The 19431-nt window shown below is 54.5% G+C and overlaps 1 protein-coding gene across 1 annotated transcript; it reads left to right on the forward strand.

Annotated features, from left to right (window-relative positions):
• Positions 1–7867: 7867 nt before the first annotated feature.
• Positions 7868–10888, forward strand: FOXB1 (forkhead box B1). Its single transcript, XM_015872350.3, has 2 exons — positions 7868–8226; positions 8579–10888. Exon 2 carries the CDS (start codon positions 8603–8605, stop codon positions 9563–9565), a length of 963 nt encoding a protein of 320 aa, XP_015727836.2. The 5' UTR covers positions 7868–8226; positions 8579–8602; the 3' UTR covers positions 9566–10888.
• Positions 10889–19431: the final 8543 nt, after the last annotated feature.

A 19431-nucleotide genomic window follows, 5' to 3' on the forward strand; every position in this document is an offset into this window, starting at 1 on the left:
CCCACTGGCTCAAAGACCTTCCCGTCCCTTAACGCAACTACTACGTCCTCACGTCGCAGCGGCAGAGCCCACCCGCAGCACCGCCTGGCCCTGAGGGGCCGCAGCCGACCCCCACCCCACCCCATCCCCCGCAGCTCACCGGAGCTTCCATGTGTTGATACCGCGTGAACTTCACGCCGTGTTTCAGACGGTGCGTGCAGGGCTCGGAGCTGAGCGAGCGCACCCCGGGGCCGTGCCGATCCCTCCCCGGGCACGAGCAGCAGCACCTTCCGGCCGGCGAGGCTCGAGCTACACGAATGGGAACAGCAACCCAGGCCGAAGCATTGCCCTGCGCTTTCGCCTTTAACCTCCACCGCCACGTGCAATTAATTGAGATATCTTTTATACTTGATGTGTTGCAAAATTAACGCCTAATTTATGTAATTAGTCAATTAACTCTAATTCTAGCATATGGTTCCCAATGCCCAGAAGGTGTTCTCGTTTTCCAGGTGCTTATTTAGATGTCACGAAAAGCAGCCAATTAAAGTTACACGGCCGTAGCCCCGGCCCCGTTCCGCTCCCGCTGCGCTCACGGCCTCTCCCGGCCCGGGCAGCGTTGTCGGGCTGCGGCCCGTCGCGTCCGGCGGGGGGTTGCGTGCCATTAATATTTGACATTAAATGCTTCCGAGGGAACGTCTGTTCGCTTTCACGAAGCACAGCGTGGCACGGACGGGTTTCTCAAATCGCTGCTCTCGGTACAACGCATCCCGCAAAGCCGACTCGCTCTCACGCCCGTCCCCGCAGCTCCCCGCTCCGAGCGCGGTCGGAACGCGGCGGTGACGGCCGCAGCCCCACACGGGCGGGCGTCGGGCAACGCGTGTCCCTCTTCCGGATAAATTAATGAGCGATTTAATTAATAAAACCAGAGAGCGGCGTAAATGCTATGATAATGAAGTTAAATGAGCGCGCAGTAAAATATTCACTAATCCGGCACATTGGCAAATGCCCCCTTAATTCTGCTGAGCACTAAAAGGGTTTTGAGCACCATAATGAGATTCCTCTGTCTGCTAATTAATTGACACCCTCCTGAATATTCATATGCGCCGGCACCGCGACGTTCCTAATTGCGGCGCGGAATGGATCTCAGAGGAAAGTAAATCGCCATAGACTTAATTAAAATAATGTATGCCGGCTCCGGCCCGCTGCCGATGCGGCATTTGCCACCGCGCGGCCCGAGGAGGTGGCACCCGGATCGCGGCACAAACGGGCGGCGGAGCCGCGGCCCCGTGCAGCCCGCAGACCCCCCACCCCCCCGCACCGCCGCAGGGCCCGGAGCCGTTCGGGGCGAGGAGAAGCGGCGGGGAGGAGGGGGTGCCGCTGTGCGGAGGCGTGCGGAAGAGCGGGGTGGATGGAGGGGGGAGGAGGAGCAGCCACGTTTGTAAACTTTTCCTCGAGGGGAATCCGCTGCCTTTGAAGCTCGCGCTCCGAACGCGCTGTTCTCTGCACCTCCACACCAACACGGCGGAGCTGATGTTGGACACGGAGCTCGGCGGCTCAAAGCGGCCCAGCTGCACCCGGAGCGGAGCGACCGCTTCTGCCCGACCGCGGCCTTCGGGCCCCGCAACGCGGCTGCACCGGCCGGGCCCGGGACGGCCGAGGGGCGGGGCTGGGGGTGCCGCACCCCCCGGGTGGGCAGCGGGGCGCTCGGCCTCCTCCTGCGCTACAGCTCAGCGAAGGAAAAGGCAAATCGGTCTGTAGCGAAAGGCGGCTGTTAAACAAAAATCACCACAGGTTAGAAACTAAAAAGAGTTTATTTGAAGACATACAAATGCATATTTATTATACACATGTAGGCATTAACAATGTAAATTACACCGCCAGCGCTTGCTGGTTGTTTATTCATTAGATCTTTAGAAAATCTACATTGCCTGCAGACAGCGGGAGGATAATACGAGATACTCGCGCAGCTCCGCAGCCCGCACCGTCCCGCCCGGCCCGGCGGCTCCGCGCTCCCGGGACAGCGGGGCTGGAGGGGGCGGGCAGCGGCCGGGGATGGGGCGGCTGTGCGGGCGCTGCCTCTCGGCTGCAGCTCGGCCACGTCCGGGCCCGAAGGGCAGCGCCTGTTGTGTTCCCATCTCCGCTCGCCAAAAGAAAATGAGATCGTTAAGTTCTTTCCCCTTCAGCTGATTAAACGCCGCACGGTTGGAATATCGCTCGGTAATAAAGACAGAGTGAAAAACAGGAGCGAAGAAATCGCTGCGGGTAAAGCTTTCCTAAACTTAGATCCGAAGCACCTCTCCCAGGAATAAAATATTAAAGCGGGTTAATGTGGTTTTTTTTTGCTGCGGAGCTGAGGCTGACGGGAAGACGCGAGCTGCTCTCGCCTCGTGGCTGTGGCACCGGGGAAATGAGGCGGGCGGAGAGAGGGAAGGGAGTCCGGAGCTCCTCGCCGCAAGGCCGGCTCTCCCCCGCCTCGCTCTACCCTGCCCTTCCCGAGCGTGCGGCCGCAGCCCTCAGGCAACCCCAGCGCCTCTCTGGGAACGCGCTGCGGCCGAGAAAGGCGCTGCCGCCCCCCCGCCCCTCCGTCCCCGCCCGGCCGGGCCGCGTGGGAGGGAGCCGCCGCACGGGAGGTGCTGTGCCCTCGCGGGGCGGCTCCGTGGGTGGCGGTCGAGCGGGCGGCGCGGGGACAGAGGAAGGCAGGGAGAGAGGGAAGGGGGGGGTGGGGAATGGGGGGCGCGGCGGGAGGCCGGACAGCGAGCACCACCCCCAGCCCGGGGCGGCCTTCCCGGCCGTGCCTATACGGACGCGCTCGCAGCCGCGCCCCGCCGTCGTTTTGGCCCTCACTCGATAAATCCTGATCGTCACAGGCTTCGTGCCACGCCGGAAAATGTTGATATGAAAGTCTGAGCGGGTCCGAGCTCCGCAAATGGTTACTACCTTCAGTAATAGGGGGAGAGGGGACTGTAGCTGTAACGTGCACGCAGTTCACTCTTGTGACTGTGCAGTATTAAAGTCATCATCAGTTATCATCTGACAATGGTTGGCCGAGTCCTGTTGCAGGCGCTCGCAGGTGGCTGTACCGGAGGCCCAGCACAATGCGGTACGGCACTGCCCGGCCCGGTACGGCACTACCTGGGTCCGCACGGCTCGGTACGGAACGGCACGGCACCGCTCGGCACGCAGCACATTCACCGCCCGCAGCGATAGCAGGAGCTCAGCCCCGGCTTTATCCTCCCCTCCCGGCTGTGTAAGGGACGGCAGCGCAGGAGCAGGCGGTGGGAGAAAAGTCTAAGCAAGAGGCAGCCTGATGATTTAAATTAAGTTTATGAAACAGAGCGAACTGGAAAGAAGAGCACATTAATTGGAAAGGGGGGGGGGGGGTAGGGGGGGAGGCAAGAAAGAAAGGAAAAAAAAAAAAAAAAGAAGGAAAGAAAGAAAGAAAAGAAAGAAGGAAAAAGAAAGGAAAATCAAGTTTGCTCCACCCAGCTATTAACCAAAACACAATACCTTTTTCTGGGTGGTACTGCACAGAAGTTGATTCAGTTTTGACAATGTTGTTTAGCTATCATTTGCTATTTTGAATGAATGGGAGCAATCCCCCTTTTTACAACAGTTGTTTCCTATTATGGAGAGGTGCAGCAGTTGAGGGCAGACATGTGAAAGTGGCTGTTTGATTCCCTTTTTCATCCCCCTGACCCTGCCTTTGTCCCTCCTCACCCTGGGAATGTCACGCCTCACTACTTCACTTTGAGATGCTCTAGAAAGTGGCTTTGTTATTCCCTTTTAGACATACACGAAATTGTTCTCATTCCCCCTGCTGTAAAAGATACTTCAAATTGGGACTCGGTTCACAAGTGCAATGCAATTTGGCTTAGCTCAACCTTTGTTCTGCTTGTACAAATGACCAAACAGTGCACACATTATACAGTTGATCTACTGCTCCCTTTACACCAGAGTTAGGGGCTGGGAGAAAAGCAAGTTAATCCCTTCAATACTAAGGTGGCATTTTCAATATTTCCTACAATGCGAAAAAGAGAAGAGAGGGCAGCTTAAAATGCGACATTTATCTAAAAGAGAAGATTAAAAAAAAGAAGGAGAGTTTGCGAGGCCTCCTCTGGTACTTCTCCAAATACAGAAATAAATAAACCATCACAGCCCAAACGTGGAAATACTCCAGGGGGAAAGGAAAGGGAAAAAGAAGGCTGGGCTCTCGGGGAGATAACGGGGAGACACAAGCTGGGACACACGGTAGAATTCGGTGCTTGGCAAATGCTGGGGGGGGGAAAGGCGCTTGGAGAGACCTGGGCGCACAGGCAGTGACCCGGGGGGGACAAGAGGGCCAGGCACTGCAGCAGGGCCCGGGCAGCGGGCAGTGTACCCGGCCACAAAAGGGGTGGCACGGCCACCGGCGTGGAGAGCTCGGGCACCCGCAGTGTCTCAGCCCTGTGATCCTGGCATCCCTCAGAGCTACGCCAAGGAAGCGGGTCCTGGGGAGCACAGTCCTGCACGAAAGCGGCTCCGGCCGGGGACCGGTTGCCCCGGGTCGGGCCTCGAGTGCGGGACGGAGCGAGTTGCCCCCGGGTTGGGGAAGACGCGGCCGGGAGCGGGACCGCCTCCCGCGAGGGGCCTGGAGCTGCCATCGGGGCTTCGGAGTTTAGGAAAACTCCGCGTTGTGTTTCCCCGGGCTCACGTGCAATGACCTCGCAAGCGGACGGCTCCCGGGCCGGGGAGCTCGGACTCCCGTGGCCTCCCTCGGAGTTGGGTCACAGTAGGTCCCGGGAGGAGGAGGCCAAGCAGGGCCGGGGCATCCCTGCCGGCACAGAAACCGAGAAGGGAGAGTGTTCTGGGACACGGGCACGGCCCGCCCCCAGCCGAGGAGCTCTAGGGGCCGGGCCGGGCAGCGGGCACCGACTCCGCACCGAAAGCGCCGAATCCCGCGCCCGCCCCTTCGCACAAAGCGCAGCGCGGATCCCGAGCGCGGTTACGCGGCGGCTCGGACGTGGGTTCGGGGAGCCGCTCTCGGCTCAGCGCTGACAGGCGGGGGGAGTTTGTTTAGCGCTGAATGCGAAAGGAACAAAATCCTTTTGAAAGGGCGCTAAGTAGTTTCACGCCAAAGTGGCAGATTTGGTAAAGAATGTGCGGGGGGACAAAGCCCCGCCGCGCTCACTCGGCCGCAGTTCCCAGCTCGGCCGCAGCTCTCCGGGCCGCCTCCCCAGGAGCTGAAGCGGGCGGAGTTGCGGCACAGCCCCGGACCCTTCGTTCCGCTCCCTCGTGGCCCCCCCGGGAGGAACGGAGCAGAACCTAAAAAAAAGAAATAATAAAAAAAGCCAAAAAAGCCCTCAGAAAAGCCGTCGAGGCTTAGCCGAAGCGCAGCCTCAGCCCCGCGGTTCTGCAGTTGACTTTCCAAAACGAGGAAAGCTTGCTCGGAGTCTGGCATTGTGTTCCGCAGCCTAGGAAACCCTAAGAAGCTGGTGCTTCCCCCTCCCCTCTCTTTCTCCCGACCGGTTTGTAAATATTAACAAGGTTGTGTGAGCCATTCTCTCACACAGAGTGGATTTTTTTTTTCTTCCTTTTTTTTATCCTCGGAAAAGTTCTCGGCTCCCCCCAGCCCCGCTCCCACCCCTCCCCTCCGCCGAGCACCGCACCTGCCCGCAGCCACAGGATTCAAAACCAATATTGTATTTGTCACTTCGCTGTCCCCTTTTCCTCTCCCAACAGCCCCGCTTGCCACTGAAGCGAATTGTGGATTTATGGAGGAAAATTAGCATAAATTATTACCAAATCGGTAACCGTGTGTGGTCCCGCTTGTGGGAAAGGGGCTGCGGCGAGCCCTCCGTGCGGAAAGGTGTCCGCGTGGGCTCCGTGCGGGGCTGAGAGGCTGCCGCAAGAAATACCTTTCCGCTGGGTTTGCACGCCGATGTAATTGACTTATGCGTATTTTATACGGTTTTCCCAACACTTCCCCGAGCCGCCGGTCTGATTAGGCTACAGAAATACGTCCATTTGTTTTGGTTTTCCGCACAACGGACTTGGCTTCGCTTTCCTCGCACCCACACTCGCCCCTTCCCCTCCTCCCTGTCGTGGGTTTTCAAAGGGAAAAGGCGAAAGCTCCGAGTCCCACCGAAGTCCCGCACTGCCCGACTCCGACATTTGTTGCGCTCCGGGTGGCGGCCAGCGGCTCTGCGCGCCGACCCTCCGCGCCCACATCCACTGCGCACATTCCTTCGCATTGGGAAAGGGGTCGGTGCCGCTCCCGGCCGTTCCTCATTTGCACTCGGAGCAGCAAATGACAACGGAAGTCGACTTTTCTTTAACTTTACAGCTTGCGGGCTCCCATTTGCGCCAGCGGTTTTTTTGTTTTTGTTTTTTTTTTTTTCTCCCTCCTTCGAAAATAAAAGGTACCGGCAACAACAAGAAGGAAAGAATTTGTCAGCCCGTGAATTTTATTTACTCTCGTGCTACTTCTGAGCTCTCTGTTTGACACCTCGGGAGCGATGTGGGGCTGAAAGATCAGCCCGGCCCGGGATGTGGGAGCACGGGGCTGGGGGTGGAGGGGTCCAGCCGAGCCGCGGATTTGGGACTCTCCGTTCTATGGCAGCGTCCTCCTGCCCCGTGCCTGGGGCACACCACATCTGCCCCGGCCGCATAGCCCTACCTTCCCCCCTTTCCTCCTGCCCTCCCTGCCGCACCCCGCTGCGGGGCAGCCCCAAGCCCTGTGTGCGGGGCCGTGCGGGAGGTGAACCTCTATGCTCGGCTTCTCGCCTTCTTAAGAATGCGATTAGTTGCTCATTATTCCCTAAACGACGTCCTGCACCGCGAGCCAGGGATCAGCCGGGCTCGAGGGTGGCGAGATGGGACGACGGGGCCCGTCCGCAGCCCCCGGCCCGGCCCGGCCCCGCTGCAGGGCAAGGCGCTGCGGGCGGGCGCTCACACCTCCCCTGCCCTTCTTTCCACCGCCCTCCCCCCGTTATTTTTGCTGAATTAAGAAGGTGACATTATTCTTTTCTTCAAGTACTTCTGTTAATATTGAAAAACGTGCGCTTGCATTTCAAGCGGCCGCGCTCAGCCTCAGCGGCCATTTCAATATTAATGAAATTGTTTAATCTCCTAAATTCATCGTGTTTAAGTTACGTTTTGGTGATTTATTGACCGACTCCGAAAACGCTGGTAATGGAGTGGATGTGCATTCACGGCAAAGCGACTCCCTCCCGGGGCTCGCAGCCCCTCGCGCCCGCAGCGGGCTGACGGCTCGCAGCGCCCCGCACCATCCCGCACCGCGCTGCCCGGGGTGCCCGCAGGGAAGAGACCGGCCTGCCCCGCTGCGCGGCTTCGGGCCAAGAACCAACAGGTTCACGAGCTGGGAGCGGGTGGGCCGGGTGGGGAGGCACCTCCCCGGGTCGGGCGCGGGGGATCCCCCGCCTCCTCTGCCCCGCACGAAGCCTCGGAATGGGGCAGAGCCCGCCTGGGCTCGGCGAGGGAAAGTCCCTCGTTCCGGGCAGAAAGCCTCGCCTTCGGTTAGCCAACAGCACAAATCAGATAACAATGCAGAACAAACAGAATACCACCGCCAAGCGATTTCCATGTCAAACATCGCACCGCTCAGCAGCTCCATTTGTAAGTGTGAATTGCGGACTGAGCTTCCTGCAAAGTCCACAGAAAGGTTGGTACGTACCACCTCCCCCCCCGCCCCGCTACTGGGGACCATCACACCGCAATTCCGCTGGCGGAGCCTTTTCAACCCCTCGCCTCGTCTTCAAATGGAAATGATTCCCATTGGCCCAAGGTGTCCATGTAAATAGGTGTAAATGAAACCAGATTATGCCTTTCTCTCCAGCCCCCTCCTCCCGCCGCCCTCCCCCTCCTCCCAAGGCGATTGTCATATGATAGCGAAGAAGTGGCACATTAATGAAGCGCCTCTACAGGGGTCTTTTCTGCTCATGTCACCACATAAAACTATCAGATGCTTGGAGGAAGGACATGGAGGCAACTACTTAGCTCACCGCCTCTGCAGAGAAGCGGGCGAGCCGCTGCCGCAACCCAGCTGCCGCCAGCGTCAAAGGAGCTGATTCAGCCCGCGAAGGAGAAGGGAGGGCTACGCAAAGGGATTCTCCGGAGCGAGCCGGGACTAACAGCGGAGCGGAGCGGCCGGGCAGGGGGCGAGAGAGGAGCCGCGGCACCGCGCTGGGGAGCAGCCCGGACTCCCGGCCGCGTCCCGGATGCGGACTGTCAACTTCCAGCAACTTTAAGGTGGGCACGCGCGGGGCTGCCGGGGCGGAGGGACGGGACACGCGGGGAGAGGAGGGGACGCGAGCGAGCGGGAGGGAATCCCGTCCCCTGGCAGAGGCTGGAACGCACAGCGGCCGCCGCAGAAGCCGGGCGGGCGCGGGGCCGGAGCGGAAAGGCCGGAGCGGGGAGTAGGGCGCTGCGCTGGTCTCCGCCCGCCCCCGCCGGCGCCGCGCGGCTCTTGGGCTGATCCCCCCGCCCGCACCGCCCCGAGGGCCACGGTCCCCGCGCCCCGTGCCCGCTCCCCACAGCCTCTCGGACTCACCCCTCCGCACCCCCCCCACCTCCCCCCATCCCTGTCGCTGCCCTTCCGCAGATCTCCGCGGGTCCCCAAGCGAAGATGCCTCGCCCGGGCAGAAACACTTACAGCGACCAGAAGCCCCCCTACTCCTACATCTCCCTGACCGCCATGGCGATCCAGAGCTCTCCCGAGAAGATGCTGCCCCTGAGCGAGATCTACAAGTTCATCATGGACCGCTTCCCTTACTACCGGGAGAACACGCAGCGCTGGCAGAACTCTCTGCGGCACAACCTCTCCTTCAACGACTGCTTCATCAAGATCCCGCGCCGGCCCGACCAGCCGGGCAAGGGCAGCTTCTGGGCGCTGCATCCCAGCTGCGGGGACATGTTTGAGAACGGCAGCTTCCTGCGGCGCCGCAAGCGCTTCAAGGTGCTCAAGTCGGAGCACCTGGCGCCCAGCAAGCCGGCCGACGCGGCGCAGTACCTGCAGCAGCAGGCGAAGCTGCGCCTCAGCGCGCTGGCGGCCACGGGCACGCACCTGCCCCAGATGTCCACATACAATCTCGGCGTGTCGCAGCCGTCCAGCTTCAAGCACCCCTTCGCCATCGAGAACATAATCGCCCGAGAATACAAGATGCCCGGCGGACTCGCCTTCTCCACCATGCAGCCCATGCCGGCCGCCTACCCGCTCCCCAACCAGCTCACCACGGTGGGCAGCTCCATCGGCACGGGCTGGCCCCACGTGTACGGCTCCGGCGTGATCGACACGGCCACCCCCATCTCCATGGCCGGCGGCGAGTACGGCGCCTACGGCGTGCCCATCAAACCGCTGTGCCACGGCGGGCAAACTTTGCCGGCCATCCCCGTGCCCATCAAGCCGACCCCCGCCGCCGTGCCGGCCCTCCCCGCGCTGCCCGCGCCCATCCCCACCATCCTCTCGAACTCGCCGCCCTCTCTCAGCCCCACGTCCTCGCAGACGGCCACCAGCCAGAGCAGCCCGGCCACCCCCAGCGAGACTTTGACGAGCCCGGCGCCCGCTCTGCACTCGGTGGCGGTGCACTGACCCCGCGGTCCCCGCGCTCCGTCTCGCCGCACCCCCCGCCCGGCTCCGCGCGGTCGGCCGAGCACACGGCGTGAGCCGCCCCGCCGCGCTCCCCGTCTCGCCCTTGCCGCTCCTTAACTTTGTTTATCCGCTCCTCGGAGGTAAAGCGGAGCGGAGCCCCCCGCCCTCCCACCCGCCGCGCCCCGGCATGTGCATGGCCGCCGTGCCTCGAAGCGCTCCGGATACACTCGGCGTGCCGGGCAGCGGACGAGCCTCGCCTCTTTCCTTTTCTTTGTCTGGGGAAGGGCAGGGTGTTACCCAGGACCGACCTTTAAAACCATAAACGGTACAAAACGGCCGCAGCCTCACCGCACGAGAGCAGCGACGTGGCCGGTCTCCGAGGGGCAAACGCTCCGACTCTGGAAGCCCGGAACGCGCTCGTTCCCTTCGTGCGGTGCTGGGTGCGTGTACGCGGCTCAGGCAGCGGGGTCGGAGCTGCGCCGGGCGGGGTGCGGGGCCGCGGCGGGGCCGCCCGAGAAGAGCCGGAGCGCCGTGGGGGAGGGAGGCGGCAGCGGGCGGCCCGGGAGCAGAGAGCGGGGCGGTCGGGAGCAGGGCCCGGTGCTGGGGGGCGGCAGCCGCTCCGCCCCCGCGGCCGCACTGTTTACAAAGCGCGTGTTTCCCTGTAAATAGCGGGCTCGTATCTGTACCGTACATCACACGAGGTCCCCCTCGCAGTACCTGTTGTAAAGTGGATGTTGACCGTAGTTTTCCGGTGGAAGAGAAATCGAAGTTGGTTTGTCTGATAACTTCTGATTCAGATGGAGGTTCGGGCTTTCTTTATTTTTATTTTATTTTTTCCAATTTTGTAGCTGTTTCACGGCTCACAAACAAACAACCAAAACCCTCCACCAAGCGCACAGCTCTGCGCAGGCTCCGCGCCAGCGGAACGGTACCCGGGTACGGCACGGCGCAGGCAGACGGGAAGCTGTCCATGGTTGTGAATAGGAATGGTCATAAATGTGTGAAACGCACTTTTGTTTGAAATATTTTCTAGTTTTAGGTAGTTTGCTGGAAACCGAACTGTTGTTCTGTCGTGAACTGCTTAAGTTAAGGAAAAAGAAAAAGCAAACCTCTACGAACAGCATTAGTGTCTATTGATACTGTAAAGAATTCTCTTTTTAACTCTTTTCTTCCTGTACAGAACGAGCATGGCGTTGGAAATATCGGTGTTCTCATTCCCAGCATGTGTGTTTTAAGACAAAGGTTAAAAAAAAAAAAGTGTCTACGTTAAATTATGAACCTAGTCGTCCAAATAATATTTTCTCATTAAAATATGTAAATGCAGACACAGCTTATTTGTCTTTTTGAAGAGTTTACAGACGAACAAGGGCTGACGTTCCCATCTCGGGACGCTCACCCGCACTTTCTCGGGAGATCACCGCAAATGCGGTTACCAACACACCAGGACGTGTTGGGGAAAATCGTCCTTATCGGTGGCTTATCTTAGTGAAGAGATAACACACAGTACGTGTGGTGTATGTGTGTTCTGTCTGCACACCGACCCACACACACAGGCTGACACGCAGGGCACACACGCGCCGCACTGATGGCCGTGTCTGTGTGTATGTGCCATCCTCATACCCGCAGTTATTTTTTTCTCTAGTAAGCAGAGATATGTGAGCTTCCACAAGACAGCGAACATAAAAGAGTATTAAAACTCCTACAGGATTAATTAGTCTTTAAGTCAGAATACCGACTTGTGGCAGTTGCAGTGTTTCCTACAAAAGGGACAGCCACATCTGTTCCGAGTAAAAGTAGAATACGGAAGCCTTTCACTTGTTAATTTCCTAAAGCTCTGTAACTACTTTCCATCCCCGCTAAGCACGCTGTGCGAGAGGCAAAGCCCAAAGCTCGCAACCCCCCACACCGCCGCCCCGCAGCCCCCAGACCCCAGACCGGGGGTTCAGCGGTTGCGGTGAGCACCTACCGGCGGGGCTGCCCAGTCCCTATGGGGATTTAGCAAGGATTCTGCAACTGTTGAACATGACGTAAGTGATATAGCGAAATCAGGCTATAGGTGTCTCGGGGAAGAGCTGTGTCTCGCCAAGAACGCAGGTACATACAACGGAGTACTTAAACGCTTATTAGAAAGCAAACGACATTGTATTCTAATGAGCCGCCGGGATTCTTTGACTCCCCGTCCCGGATCTTACCGAGGTGAACCTCTGCCCGTGGTTGTGCCCTGAATTTCTGCACCAGAAGCAGCATAAGGGACGGTCCCCAGTACCTACCACACGGCACTACCGAACTTTTAAGACTAACGCAAAGGGCATTTAATCCTGCTGCGACTTTTTCTCTATTTCTTCTTATTTTCTTTCTTTCTTTTTTTTCTTCTTCTTCTTCTTCTTCTTCTTTTTTTTTTTTTTTTTTTTTTTTTTTTCTTTTTTTCTAAGAGAACGGATCCCCCACACAGAAAAAGGTGGAAAATACATGAATCATTGAGCTGATTAAAATGCATGAAGCCGCTAAAGCTTGTCAGATGGGGGACAACTGAACTCATTCATCAAGTGCAGCCCACGATTATATCAACACGATCAGCTAAAGAAAGCATTCAAAACTTATCACCAGATCAATGGACACAGAACTCGACAAACTTTTCCTAAACAAGCGCTGACCCACATTTTTAAACGACGAGGACTCTCCCTTTTTTTCCTCTCTCATTTTATGACCGAGCACTCAGAGCAAATCCTCAGAGATCCTCAAAGGCGAAATCCGAGCCGAGCTCAGCAGACGAGGATGCACTTTCAGGGTCCTTTTTAACCCACACGCTGTGCGGGCAGAGCCCCGTAGCCCCGGCCTCGCTGCCCGGCGCTGCCCGGAGGCAGGTCGCAAACAAACACGCCGCTCGGTGCGTCGCTCGAATTTACTGCTTTGACTTGGTAAATCTCCCTAATGGCTCAAGTCCAATGTCAATAAACACAGATCTGAAGCACGGCAGTGAGAGACAACGGCGGGGAGGGAAGGGGCGAAGGGGGTGAGAATAATCAGCTCCGACCGAGCTCAGCAGCGCGCTCGGAGACCTTGGTAGGGTCGCGGGGAGACAGAGGGTTATCTAGTTCTTTTTGGTTTATTTGCCGGTGAGACGCTAGCAGCCAAGCGTTCTTGCTGCAAACAGCTCTCACTCCAGGCAGAATGCTCTCCTGTGTCAGAGAGCTGCCCGGGTGCACCAACTAAACGTCAGCGCCGGCCGCTCTCGGCGGCTCCGGCATTCGCTGTGAGTCAGTGCACGGTACGTGAACCCTTTCTCGCCGGACGGTTCTTTTTTTCCCCCTTTTTCCCTCCCCCCCCCGCCGTGTGACGGGACATCGCCCGCAGCACCGTGTGCTCTACTAAAGCGAGCCAGCAGGCAGCAGCTCTCGCTGGCCCCTTCGCTGCCCCTCGGGGCGGGGCCGGGCCAGGTGCGGGGTCCCGGTGCGGGGTCCCGGTGCTCCCCGGCCCCGCCGCGCTCCTTGGGAAGCGGCACCGACCGCGGCGCTTCGGCGGCAGCAGCGCCGACTGATCTGCGGATCTTAATATAAATGTCACTCTGTGGGTTTTTGTTTTTGGTTTTGTTTTTATTAACAAAAAGAAACCGAGGCTCTGAAGCCTCAGAGGGGCTTTATTTGTTTCTTTTAAACTAACAACAAATTATCTAATTAATATGTTTCAATTACAGCATGAAAAAGAGAGGCTTTGGACCGCCTGCAGTGGGCTTACAATAGCCCCAGAGCCCACTATAAGAATTTACAATAACTTCACATCTGTTTCTTTATTTCCCACTTTTCGAGTCTAAAACTCCTCTCGAAATCACTTCAAACCGTGGCCCGAGTTATGAAATATGGTCTCCGTGCCAAGAAAAAAAAAACGGTGGAAAGAAAAAAAGGACAAAACTTTGCAGATCGGGGCTTCATTTGCAAGCTAGAAAGTGAAAGCCCCATTGAAGAGCATTAAACAAATATATTAGAATTCTGTCACTTTATGCAATTGAGTAGATCAAATAAAGGGTCCCAGGCCACTTCATTCACTCTCATTCACTTGAATAGAAAATGCAAAGAATAGCAAACCTAGACTGGGCCACCGATGTAGATTTAGCCCTTTTTTTCTAAGAGACAAAAAGGCTGAATTTTCACAAACACATTGCTGACTCGGGGACTAGGAAACCAGCGCTGAAACTCCTTTGGAATTTAAATTCATTTTATCTTCCTCTCTCCTTCTGGGTCCGTTTGCTCTAGGACGCGGGCTGCACCGGCACCCCTGTTTGCAAGAAATACAATCTCGTACAACACGACCCGCGGGTTCCACATTTATCCTGCCGAACCCCGCCGCGGTTCGGATGATAACATTTTTATTTAGAAGGGTGAGAGAAAAAGCAGAACAGGCCGCCCGCAGCCCCTCCGTGGGAAGCGGGGGAAAGGCCCCCGGCTGCCCCCCGCGTTCGGTGTGCCGGGCTGCCAGGGGAGACCCCGAAGCAGCGCCCCGGCCGATGCAGCGAGAGGGGTGAGGGCTGCGGGATGCGGCGGAGCAGCGCGCACAGCGACGTGGTCCCCGGGCGGTACCGTCCCGGCGCGGCTCCCCCTCCTGCCATCGGCGGCCTCACGGCAGCCGAGCCCAGCGGCACCCGCCCCGGCCGCTCCCAAGAGCAGCTCGTGTCCCTTCTACGGCCGCTGTCGCATAAAGGCCCTTCATTCCGTGCTATTTAGGAGGGCCTCAGCATTTATTAAGTAGTAACTCGAGTGTTTTGCATTCATTAGCGCAGCTCCTCGGAGAGGCATTACGGCCAAGAATAATCTCACGCCACAGGAAAACTCTGCTTTTCCACTCGCTCAACCTGCACGGCACTAACCACCCGCACGCACCAGGCTTATCTGTAAATACTTTTCGCAACGATGAAATCAAAGCACTGGAAGGGATGCACTGCCCCAGTGCTTGGGCCGTCCAGCTGGGCTGTGCCTGCACCCCAAGCCGTGCCCTGCTGCCCCAGCCTCATGTCACGAGCGGCCTCAGCTCCAACACTGGGGGCAGATTGGTGCCCATTGGAGCATTTGGGAACTCTTGTTCCGAGGGCTGTTCCCACAAGCAGGCCCACACACCAGCTCTTCGTTCTAACAGCCCAGGCCAATAATTACAATGGCCATTTTATTCCTACTATTGGCAGTGCCAACAGAGCTCCAACTGAACATGGAACAAACACAAACACAGCTGAAATAGCCACAAAGGCACCAAAACCTCTGTTCAGAAATGTCAGAACATTGCTGCACACTCTTCACAACCCTGGCCAAAAATATGTGTTGGAAATGTCAGGTCAATATTAGGCCAGATGGAAACACCCTTGCATGCCTTGCAGCCTGGACACCGGGATGGGAGCAAGGGAAGCAACTTCCATGTCCAGCCACATGCAGAGGGCAACCATCTCTTCTAACAAACACAGTCCACAGTCTTTCAAAGCACAGATCTGCATTTTCTACTAAGCAGAGCAAGAGCTGCATCCCATTCTTTCCCACATCTTTCTGTGTTTCTCCCCTGTCGTAGTCTTTGCAGATCTGATAGAAACTGCCAGATGCAACTCTACAGCTTCACGATGAGATGCAGAGCGCTGGGAAGCTGAAAAGAGCAATCAGCACTGTGGGCCTTCACACAGCAGTAGGACTGGAGCACATGTGCTCACGGGGCTGCACAGCCACAGCCCTCCAGCCACAGCCACGGCCCACACCACTCGGGGCTCTGTGCTCTCCTTAGCTTTCTGCAATATGAGGTTATTCACACGAGAAAAGACCACTCAGAAGGATGGGGTTAGGCTGGCGTGGACCTGCTGACAGAGCCCAAGAACATGCAAACAATTTGTATTTCCTCTTGGTTTGCGCTTGATGTACTTAAGCCCTGGCTAAAGATAGTTTCATAATTAGATCTTTTCATTTCTAGGCTAAGGAAGTTCTCCGGAGAATAGGGAAGATAATCAAGAGGAGACTGATCCCTATTACATATAAATGGGTTCCAAATCTACATTACATGGGTGGCAAGGAGAACATTCTAACAGATTCTAATAGAGAACACTCTAATGAGACACTAACAAACACCAATTTATTCACTGAGCTGCAGCTTCCTCACCCTTCACAGATGTAGAAGGGCCAGATCTATCTGGAGGCTGAGAAACCGATCTACTCTCAGAAGTGGATGCATACAGGCTGAACACCATCAAGGTGCTTCCCCTGATATCCAAAGGCACATTTTCCAAGTAAGGCATTTTCAATCATCTGTGACCCACAAGACTGGTGCGAGTATATTCTCTGCAATGAGGCAGCTATTGTGTGCTCCAGAGACACAACCTGTGCAATGAACAGTTCTGTAGGGAGGGAAGAGCTTGTGCCTTGCTGCTTTCTTTATGCTCTGAGTTTTCGCACCCCATCAGTCATTCAGTCTGCTCCCCACAGCAGAGTTCACCTGAGCCATGTTTGTGAGCACTTCATACATTAACTGGGGATTTCAGAGAAAAAAATTAATTCCATTAAATTCAATTGAAACCCTCAAGTAAATTAAATGGGGCCAGGATATCACCGTCAAGTTTGCAAATATTCTACCTTTCTTTCAGTTTCTACAGCTCTCTTGGTCACCATCAGCCAGCAGACAGGGCAGGTCAGATAGAGTATGTACACAGGCACCATAGTGCTGCAGAGTAATGGGTGACTGACAACTGCACAACTAAGTTTTTTTTCTGTTCTTCCTTAAATATTAGCCAAGTGTTTTCAGACCATAAACCAGAAATATTCTGTTGTTTTTAGTCACTTCTAGAGCACATACCAACAGAAGTGCCCAAGGAAGGTTTAAACTCAGAATACTGGGTTCTAAGTTCCTCTTTTCTTTTGCTGAAGTTTATCTGGTTTTTGAGTGTTCGGTGGAAAGAAGAGCAGCTCATAATCCAATTTTACAACTGCCAGGATAACTTTCAGGCTGTGGACTAAGCAGTCTGAACATTAACAAAATCACAGTCCTAAATACTTCAAGATGAAACAAGAAAAACATGAGAGACTGTCTTTTCTGTGCTTTGGCTAGAAACACATTACCTGTTTGGGTTTTTTATATCCATCAGTAAGATCTCAAATGTTCTTTCTCCCTCCTTTTCAAATGACAAAACAGACATTTGAGATGCTCTAGCATTCAATTCTCCAGGACTGCTAAGTAAAGCTACCAGGCGCTGTGAGATGTGAGGTAACCATCAGAGCTACTAACACCAGATTTTCTTCTGAAATCATCACTAAAAGAGTGGGTGGATGAATTCCTGTGATGGAATTTCACTAATGACATTAAACCTGACAGTATTAGGCCATGCCTCTACTGTAGAAACGTTGGCTGGATTTGATATAACAGGGTGAAGGATCCATTAATTTCCTGTAGTGTTTCTATACCAGCAAACTCCCTTGTAAGTTCAGTTATGCTGGTATTAAAGCTGTTGGTGGTTGGGGGGGGGGGGGGGGGGGGGGGGGGGGAGTTAGACCATAAGTCACATCAGAGAAAGCACATTTTGTCAGAGTAATCTATTTCCATCAGATGAGGCTTGCTGGCCCTGCTGCCATGGCAGACATCTACACAGCCACATTTTTCCCGGTTGCTGCCCTGGCGATGGTGGAGGCATTCACTCATGGATGCCAGCAGCCCTAGGCAGTACAGACAGGAATAAGCTACACCAGACCATATGGCTGGTTATGCTCCCACAGGACAGACTGCAAGTCCAGAGACAGGCAGTAGAGAACTGAAAGTCCTGCTGTGCCCACACAGCTACAGTCTGCAAATCCAGAGAGGGGACATCTCCAACTGCAATCAAGCAAGTGTTGAATACTCCAGAAATTACCTTATTATCTTCTTCACCCATTGAGTGAACCCAGTGAGGGACAATTAACAATAAACCCCACTGTCTGTATACGGCTACAAGCTCTATTACAAGCTCTATTACTGTTTCTAGGGAGCTGCATATTATAAATCCCATTACTGCCTAAGATGTCTTGAGCCATGCCTTTCAAATCCACTTGCTTATCAAGCTCTGCTTCCAGAGCCTGGCTTTTGAGATCTCCCCCTGATGCTTTGGTTTTTGTTTTTCCTTCTCCTTCAAAGGATATACAAAGATATGCTGTCTTTCATTTTTGAGCTTGGGATTATTCTGAGATGTCCCCATTAAGACCAGGCTGTTTTGAAGTCATCGAGCAGGAATCACCAGGGGCACCTCCTGCATGTTCAGATGAAGGTACACCCTTAGAAAACAAGCCCTGTTCTGCCTGTAGCACTCAAATTCTATCCAACTGGTCAGCTCTTTCTACCTGCAATTGCTATGTCAGAGTTGTGCATTGGAAAACAAGCCTTTGGAAAGCTGGTCACAGGCATGAATTATAAAACAAAGTGTATTTCTAAAACAACTTAAAGCTTTGTCAGACCACAAGTTCCTGACAGAGCCATCAGATCATACAACCACCCAGAGCACTAGAAAATACAAAAACCATGAGACATCTAGCACTCTTGATCACTCATCAGCCTTTGCAGTAAGGGCTGTATATACACCTAAGTGCCGCAGTTTCTTCTGTCCAAAATACTAAAAGTCTCTCAAAATCTGTCTCTTGTCCTGATCACCCTGCATTGTTAGTTCCTACAACCAAAGAAAACAACCAAAATACTCAGACTGTTTCTCCATGACCAAGCTCTGGATGATTTTTTTATTTTTTATTTTTTCTTCTAAAGTAAAGAGATACTGCTTAAAAGAACAGTTTGGGGGTCAAATGCCATTGCAAAGAAACTCAATGGGATGAATCTGGGTCATTAACAATACGTCCTTATTTCTCAATGCAAGTCAGGGAGGTTATGGTTCTGTGAATATGGATGTGGCACAGTTGGGTAGAAGGTCAGCAGCACAGAGTTAAATACTGTTTTCAGCTTTGTCTTCTCCTTCAGCTTTTGAGGACACAAAACAGAAGCTGTCAGTATTCATCCACTTTAGCCTTGAAAATGCCTCTTATGAAGGCGAAGAACTATCTTATAGTGAACCAACAAGCGTCACTATATAAGCCTGGATACTTGGAGTGTCCTGACATGAAGCAGAATTCCCTAAACCTCTCAGAACAGTAATAGTAAAAGCCTTCCTCCTCTCTGGAGTGGAGGGATGTGAACCATGCCTGTCTGCTTCTCCACAGACACAGCTGAGAGGAAAGCCTCTGGCTCTGCAGAACTTGGAGCAAGAGTCTTAGTCATGTATTTTGTGTTAGCACAGGTAATTCATACACCAGAAAAGCTTGTGCCATAACAGCACTGGATTTAAATTTGCCTTGCAGAAGCTCCACCACCTGGCCTCCCTGTGGGCCTTAGGAAACATTTCACTCTTCCAAGCATGCTGTATTGTATACAGTGCCCTTTCTCGGCAATAGTAAATAGCAACTGTAAATTTTAAGAGAAAACTTCTCTTATAAATATTTACCTATTCTGCATGAACTCTCTTTCTACATAACCTTTGGCTCTGAAGGCATTATGACCGATTCTTCTTGTCTGTATGGAAGGGAAAAACTTACTAAATGATTGTTTTAGCTATAATAACTACAGCAAGTTAGCTGAACAAATATAAATCTCTTCCACAACTTCCTGATACCTCTTTTGCAGAGTCCTTATTTCAAGCCAGCAGAACTGGTCTCATTTTAGCCATACAGAGAAAGACAGAAGTTCATATACAAAGTTCCTACGCTGCTAAATTATGTATGCAATTATCTGCTACGAGCACAGAAATCACCATGCAAGTTAAGATGAAGCAAATGGGCATGAAAAGGTGACCAATTTTGTTTTGTTTTCACAATATAATCACATTTCTGAGTCTCTATGGA

The sequence above is a fragment of the Coturnix japonica genome, chromosome 14, assembly GCF_054131305.1.
Source record: "Coturnix japonica strain WE chromosome 14, WE-NBRP24, whole genome shotgun sequence".
Classification (NCBI taxonomy): Eukaryota; Metazoa; Chordata; class Aves; order Galliformes; family Phasianidae; genus Coturnix; species Coturnix japonica.